Source organism: Bolinopsis microptera, chromosome 7 (assembly GCF_026151205.1).
Source record: "Bolinopsis microptera isolate Bmic1 chromosome 7, MBARI_Bmic_1.0, whole genome shotgun sequence".
NCBI classification, from domain to species: Eukaryota; Metazoa; Ctenophora; class Tentaculata; order Lobata; family Bolinopsidae; genus Bolinopsis; species Bolinopsis microptera.
In genome coordinates this window covers 11,816,594-11,825,017 of record NC_087078.1, presented here as the reverse complement: position 1 = coordinate 11,825,017, position 8,424 = coordinate 11,816,594, and the positions used below count along the sequence as shown (strand labels likewise).

At 38.3% G+C, this 8,424-nt stretch overlaps 3 protein-coding genes across 3 annotated transcripts in view; 2 read left to right on the top strand and 1 right to left on the bottom strand.

Moving 5' to 3' along the window:
* Positions 1 to 8,424, bottom strand: part of LOC134817861 (hepatoma-derived growth factor-like) — a 38,208-nt gene that overhangs the window by 19,556 nt on the left and 10,228 nt on the right. The gene's annotated exons all lie outside the window — the stretch shown is intronic.
* Positions 1,732 to 3,105, top strand: LOC134817756 (galactose-3-O-sulfotransferase 2-like). Its single transcript, XM_063827051.1, is given in 3 exon segments — positions 1,732 to 2,076; positions 2,270 to 2,352; positions 2,355 to 3,105. Coding segments are annotated over 3 exon segments (843 nt in total). The 5' UTR covers positions 1,732 to 1,912; the 3' UTR covers positions 2,951 to 3,105.
* Positions 6,393 to 8,171, top strand: LOC134817860 (uncharacterized; the record flags this gene model as incomplete). Its single annotated transcript, XM_063827209.1, is given in 3 exon segments — positions 6,393 to 7,543; positions 7,803 to 7,873; positions 7,995 to 8,171. Coding segments are annotated over 3 exon segments (1,164 nt in total). The 5' UTR covers positions 6,393 to 6,462.

Genomic DNA, 8,424 nt, shown 5'->3' with positions numbered 1-8,424 from the left:
CCCCCTTGAAACCTTTTGCGCCTGTTAAGCACTGTCAAGAACCATATACCCCCCATAATATGGACGTGGTAGTAAGATTGGCCGAAGAATCGGATATTGACAACAAACTTTGAAATGTAGAGGATAAAAAGCCTGAATACGTGAAGAAGCCTGAGAATTGGAAGGTAAACATTTAAATGCTATACATTGCATAAAATAATACTAAAGCTCTAGCAGATTGATTAGGCTGCATTACACCGTATATTTTACGAATTTCACTGGAAAGGTGTGGACACATGAACGATATCCCACGGGAAAACTGAAAGTTGTACAAAATAATTTTAAGCGCAATTTTAAATACTAGCTACAAACCAGAATTTGAAGTTTTCTCCCCAGAATAGCATCTCCTTGACTGGCTTGGTGACAGTTCGACAGCAGAACATGTTGTCCAGATATAGCTCCACGAAATACCTGGGATAATAGTTTTTTTTTTTTTTTTTTTACTTTTTTTTAAATTTTTTTTCTTTTTTTTCTGTTATTTTTATCTGGGATAATAGTTGATGAAATACTTTCTCATTTAGAGAAAAATGATTTTTAAATAGTTCCAGATAAGGACGATTCAAACATGATGATGGTAAAGCCACTGAAACATCAGCCGTTCCTATTCATCATATGTTTCAGTAATACCTCCAGAGCATTCAATTTGTATCTTTTCCTCAAACGTATCCTTACACCCAAACCTAACCTTATAATTCTAACTCTATACCGCCAACCCCTAATTTTACCATAATAAATAATTCTACCTTCAACATCAAGCTGCAACCTACCGAAATCGGTACACTTGATGGTGAAGATGGCAAAATATTTGTATTTATTATATAATAAACTTGTCGGATAAAATATGTTGAGAAGATTCTCGACTTATTGCAAATTTTAATCCCAGCTCTGCCTGTTAGTCTGTATTCGCATAGTTTTGCTAAGCTAGTAATTTTGAATCTGATCGAATTATTAAACGTACCGGGTATAAGATTACCAAGATGAACATTTGCCAATAGAATATAATTCACTTATTTCCTTGCATAATGTAAATGTTATTCAATGTTCGACACAGTGATGCCGAGAAACCCACCATGATTATCATAGAATGGTGCAGACCCCTCCTGGATTCAATTTGTACCTTATTTTTATTAGAAAAGAGCGCAAATAGAAGTATATTTCATTACTTTTAAATATTTGTATCACATTAATGCACGTGGCACGCCCTGCACGAACTTCACATCAGAGAAAGATCATGCTACCTTGAAGTCGCAAATTCTTATCAAATCTCAACTAGCTGTAATAGAGGTATTCCCGTATCAGTTTGTTGTCCACTTTTTCTTCAGAAGTACAATGTTCCGTTTTATCATGTTCAATGTTTTTGTAGTTATTGCACTTCTTGGAACCACTACCGTGGAAGGTAATAGCAAGATTTACACAGCTCTACGGTTTGCTTATGATGGTTCGAGTCATATATTATGACGCAGTGAAACTATATCGCCTTCGATTTGGCACGATATCTGGTTAAACCGTAGTGTTTGTGATTGTACTGTACTGTCCACCCTTTGTAGTGTCCTGCATTGGTTAGAGCACTCTGCAAAACATAATAAACCATCTTCATCTCATTAAGAATACCAAATCAAATGTTCCTCAATATATCTTGTTACTTCGTTTAAAGTTGGCAAATTATTTCAATGTAACCTCTTTGTCAGGCAATGTCAGATCACACAAACGACCCTTCGCTGCACAGCAGTTTTATATGATCGTGTTATAAACTTGCCGGGAACAGATGAAGAAATCCATTATTCTCTCAGTTCTCATTTCTCTCTGCTGTTTCACTTTGTTCCTGGTCTGGAAGTCAGGATACAGTTACCAGAGTGAGATAAGAAATGAGGGTATGGAGACCAGTGAGGTGATCCTCCCTGCAAACTCTACCCAAGACGAGCTGTGCCCGTTAAGGAACTTTGTGTTTGTCAAGACACACAAAACGGGCAGCAGTACTATGAGTAACATTTTATTAAGGTACTCGGAAAATCACAAGCTGAATCAGCTTATCGGCAGGTCAGTTTTCCTTACGTCTCATTCTTTCTCAACTTGATATTTACTTCAATAAAATGTTTTACTTCTCCGAGGAAAATATGATATTTTAGAATTCTTAAAATTGAATGCTATATATATAATTGTCCAGCTGTATAAGTTGAAGTAAACAAGTTATACCAGTTGTCACAACCCGCCTGTGTTCCCCTATTTCCAGTCACCCTACTGGAACCGAGTACCGGGACCTCTCTCAGCACGTGTACCCACCACCTCCCCCTGCTCAGCACTACAATATCTTCCTTATAAATTCTTTACCTTCACAAGGAACCCCGTGTCCAGATATATCTCTGGTTTTAACTACTTTGAACATGATAAAGTGTACGATGGTAATGATTTTGATAACGCTATAAACCTCCATATATCTGCTAACAAAGAGTATCTAGTCACCACTGCTAAGTGTCACCATTGCTCCAAAACGGTTAACTCTGTGGCGTATGATTTAGGGTTCGATTTTAAAGGTTATGTCAACGCACAGGACAATAAAGTGTTTTTAGACAACTTTCTGAGGAAATTAGAAATGGAAATAGACCTTGTTTTGATCAGCGAGTATTATGATCTGTCATTAGTTTTACTAGCCCGTCGTTACTGCTGGACATTCGACGACATCACCTATCTCAAGAATTTAGAGAGCTTCCAAAAACCGGTTGTCAGTGAGGCTACAAAAAAGAACATTCTAGAGTTTCAGCATGTTGATGCTGTGATTTATGACTTTTACAACAACACTTTTTGGGATCTTGTTGATAAAGAAGAGGGTATCATGGAAGAGTTTGAGAGTTTTAAAGAACACAACAAGATGATGCACAATAAGTGTGTTGCAGGCAGACAGGTAAGAGTTTGAGAGTTTTAAAGAACACAACAAGATGATGCACAATAAGTGTGTTGCAGGCAGACAGGTAAGAGTTTGAGAGTTTTAAAGAACACAACAAGATGATGCACAATAAGTGTGTTGCAGGCAGACAGGTAAGAGTTTGAGAGTTTTAAAGAACACAACAAGATGATGCACAATAAGCGTGTTGCAGGCAGACAGGTAAGAGTTTGAGAGTTTTAAAGAACACAACAAGATGATGCACAATAAGTGTGTTGCAGGCAGACAGGTAAGAGTTTGAGAGTTTTAAAGAACACAACAAGATGATGCACAATAAGTGTGTTGCAGGCAGACAGGTAAGAGTTTGAGAGCTTTAAAGAACACAACAAGATGATGCACAATAAGTGTGTTGCAGGCAGACAGGTAAGAGTTTGAGAGCTTTAAAGAACACAACAAGATGATGCACAGTAAGTGTGTTGCAGGCAGACAGGTTAGAAACTACATGTTTCGCTAAGTTACTGATTAAATGCTTCAATATAATTAGTTAAGAGCTGTAAGTTAAAACAGTCTCTGTAAGTTCTAACCGGATTAGTAGTAACTAACTTAGTAGGAATAAATCTACCCTTTTATTTCAGATTAGTAGTGATCAAATTTATCAGTTTGTTTTGACGGAGTTTGGACGAACTGATTTCCAATGCCTGGCTATGAGCTCCCGGGTCACCCCATTTGCACATCTTATTGAGAATCGTAATCAGGTTAGGACGGTTTTAATTTTCTAATTACCAGGTTAAATTAACCCCCATGATCTCAGTGATTTAACCGGATTGGGATGGCGGGGATTAAGTAGGTTCGCCCCCCCCCCCCCCCCCCCCCTATTTCGTAAGCCTCCTTACGTAATAGGGGGGGGGGGGATATGAACTGTCCCTAACTATGTGGGCATCACCAATCAAGTGTTATAATAATCGTGGTCACATGTTTCATTTTGTTATCTTAAAGAGATTTTAGTTCCTTAGTTTTATTTTCTTACTGTTATGAATTGTTTACAGGGGCTACAAAACGACGGGCCTCACGAGAGTGGCCATCTTACTCTACAAGATTTGTACAACGTTCGCCACGGATAATGGGCTTCTTTAATTTAAAATATTCCACATTTTTGCGATGTATCACTATTCTTATATTCTTTTTTCAGTATATTTCTGTTATTAATATTGTTGTTGCTATTTTTGTATTTCTGCACACAGCGCGCCTGTGTACACGTGAGTGGACTTTTGATATATATTTCTTCCACTGTTTAATTCAAATGTAATCCTTTGTCTCTCAATTAGTTCATGTGATATCTCAATCTATATACTATATACTATACCTGAAGTTTAAAACGTTTCCTGGGGGAGACGAACAAGGGCGCCGAACAATAAATTGCTAATACTAGCAGCGCATTATCACACGCGATCAAATTAAATTATATTATACTAGTGTAACCAGTGCCTTCGGACGGTACTTCACTATCGCAGTTGAATTGCAAAAGTATAAACCTGGCTTTTATATTCTTATATTCGAAAACACGCATTACATTTTCGTATCTAAAACGGTGCGAAAGTATGAACTCGCTCTGTCTAAACACACCGCAATTTAATTCTGAGTGCCCCTCACGTATCTTATAGCAAATATAATTGATAGGCAATCTTGAGGTCCCCCCCCCCCCCCCCCCCAAATTACCTAGTTATATAACAAATCTGTTATGAGGGGAGAGAGAGCGAGAGAGGGAGAGTACTGAAACACTTTAGTGTAAAGAGGAACTGCGAACCCTGATGCGGGACAGGGATATATGGAGGGGGTTTTCTGGCGTAGATCGGACTTAGCTCTGACATAGTAGTAGTATCACATTTAGGTCACAAAATGATCAACTAAACCACTTACCACCGACCGATTTGAAAAACCTTACTCATTTGGCTTCGTCAGAGTTTTGTCGGCACTATACCGAAAAAACCAGTCCCATATCTCTTACGACTTACCAGTCCCATATTTCTTACCAGTCCCATATCTCTTACCAGTCCCATATCTCTTACCAGTCCCATATCTCTTACCAGTCCCATATCTCTTACCAGTCCCATATCTCTTACCAGTCCCATATCTCTTACCAGTCCCATAACGAACACACACACACACACACACACACACACACACACACACACACACACACACACACACACACACACACACACACACACACACACACACACACACACACACACATCTTGAGATTATGAGTATAAATAATATGAACGAAATCAAACTTCATAATAATGTAGATTGTGGAACCACTCTTGGATGGCAGTTATTGGTTTTGGTTGCCATGACTCGCAGTTTCATGCTGTCGTCATTGACATCGGTCAACTTTATGGTGATTGGTGAAGATGGCGAAACATTTTTATTTATTTTATAATAAACTTGTCGGATAAAATATGGTGCAAGAGGATTCTAGACTTATTGCAAATTTTTATCCCAGCCCTTTTTAAAATATTAATATCGAATCATTTTACGTACCGGATATAAGATTAGCAAGATGAACATTTGCCAATAGAATATAATGCACTTATTTCCTTGCATAATTAAAATGCATAATTAAAATACTACTCACTAGTAGTATCAGTGCTCCTGTACAACTGCTGCTGCTGGGCCGTACCTCAGCATGTTCTAGAGTCTGTAGATGTTGTTCAGAGGAAGCACCTCAAGCGCATCCTACACATCTATTGGCCTAGCTCAATATCTAACAAGGCCCTCTACGCTCGTACCCAGACCAGGCCCCTTTCCGAGAGAGTGGAAAAGGCACGGTGGACAATGCTAGGTCATGTTCTACGCAGTGACAACGACACGCCTGCCTACCAGTCTCTGTTATTTGCTACACTAGGATGTCAAACACTAAAGGGACGAGTGGGTAGACATAGGACTAATTTGTATGATATTATTGTGAAAAAGGACCTATTTAAGAGACAAATTTATTTGAAAAATGAAGATGATTTTACCAACTTAGTGAACTTAGCAAGAGATAGAGTAGGATGGAGGAGTTTATTTACTTTGAGACATATTGAACGAATGAGTCTTCGTAAGCGTAAATAGGCCAGCACTTTGCTGAGCCTCTTTAGGTGCTCTTTTGTTTATAGATGTTATTATATATATATATATATATATATAATTAAAATGTTATCCAATGTTCGACACAGTGGTGCCGAGAAACCCACCAAGATTATCGTAATTTTTAATATAGAATGGTGCAGACCCTTCCTGGATTCAATTTGTACCTTATCTTTATTAGAAAAGAGCGCAAATAGAAGTATATTTCATTACTTTAAAATATTTGTATCACATTAAAGCACGTGGCACGCCCTGCACGAGCTTCACATCAGAGAAAGATCATGCTACCTTGAACTCGCAAATTCTTATCAAATCTTATCAGTCTTTAGCGCCGTAAGTTTCATTTCACTCAACTAGCTGTAATAGAAGTATTCCCGTATCACTTTGTTGTCCACTTTTTCGTCAGAAGTACAATGTTCCGTTTTATCCTGTTCGTTGTTTCTATAGTTATTGCACTTCTTGGCACCACTACCGCGGAAGGTGATAGCAAGAGTTACACAGCTCTACGGTTTGCTTATGACAGTTCGAGTCATATTGCCTTCGACCCAGATATGAGCTCAATGACTGAAAAGTTTTCAGTATGTTTGTGGATTAAGAAGATTGTATCAGGAAATGGCAATTGTCCATTCGCATACGGTGGCCATACTCACTTCGAGATATTTATGACAGACAGCGGCTACTACAACAGACTGTTTAAATCAACCTCACTTGACGGTACTCTGACCAGCAAGTTTACAACGACGGCAGGAAATTGGTATACATATTGCTCGACGTGGAGCTTGGCTTCCAGAACCTTTAGAGTGTATGTGAATGGGCACCTCGCCGGAACCCAAACCACACCATCCGGGAGGAGGCTGACCACAGGATATAAGCTAGTTTTGGGGGCTTATCATACAGATGGAGCTCAGCAATTTGGGGGCGAAATTTTCAACTTGAATGTGTTTTCTAAAGAACTGACTGCTACGGAGATAGCTATCATGGCTGCAAAAGGTCTCTGTACAGATACACCTGAAGAACTGGAGGATTATAGAATAATTAAGTGGGAACAAATTATGAAACTTACCAGATCTGGCACAGTGACTGACGTTATTGACCCGAGATGTGTAGCTGCTCATGAACTACAGGGCACGAAAAGAAAACTGGAGACTGCTGTCGGAGAAAAGAATAGCGTCGAACTCTCCCAGAACCTGACGCGGGCAGAGCTGCTGAAAGTTCAAGGACTCTTCAACTCAACACAGGAGGATCTAGAGGAGGTCAAGAGAGAGCTGAATGAAACGAAGAGTGCGCTTGTGGATACCCAGTCGGAGCTTGAAGATGCCCAGTCGGAGCTTGAAGACACCCAGTCGGAGTTAAAGAATGTCACTGAGTACAAATGTCCGATCAGCAAGGGAAATGTGACTAAGTGGGATATCTTCTATTCTCCTACCTACTATAATAAACCCTTCACCCGTCGGCTTTACCAACAACTCCGCACAACTTGGGACTCAGTCAGCAGTAAGATTTAAGTGCCTGTTATCAGACTATTCCTAATTTAATTAAGAAATTTTAACGCTTACATTAGTACATTTTTATTGATTAAATTTTCGCTTTACTCCAAGATAGGGTTAACATGTGACAAATATTAAACATTTCCTATTGAGAATTTAACTTTTACTTACTGCTAGGGCCACAAATCATTGATGGATATTTTTGACTAGGTGTATATATAAACTTGTTCTTACAACCAATTAAACGAATTTTCATTCCCGTTCAGAGCAACTGTTTGGAGTCACGATGACAGACACGATTATCAAACTGGCAAAAAACCTGGACTGTGAAGATAAGGTATTATTGTGGAGAGAATGTATTATCGATCACTGTCATTTTATCATCACTAACCTATTCCAATCTCTACTTAATAAAAACAATTTGTACATTCACTTTTAACAGATTCTCTCCTTGTCAGGAATTTTCGTAGTTCTTGACATGTCATGTGAAGATAACTGTGAAGCTTTGATTGGACGATGGAGTTTACTGAAGCAGTGCGACCTTTTCTACTAAAAATGTTCTACTTCTACAAAAACAATAATTAGAATTATAATTTACATATTGTATGCCCACTTTAAGGGTATATAAGTTAATCTGATAATTTTTTATTATTTTGGGGAAGTTAAGTCTGATTTCGCCTAATGCAATGCTCAACTGTTTCTTCGAAGGAGAGAAATATACTACTTCTAAGTTTAATTGACGAGCTCATTTTTGTTTTTGTTCGCATTTTTTTTAACGAATGCGTCGTTTTTCAGTTATATTAATAATTCTTCTAAAATGTGACCCAAAAATATTATCTAGGATGATAAAGCTAATATTGTAATTCTTAACTGATTTGAATTTTCTCA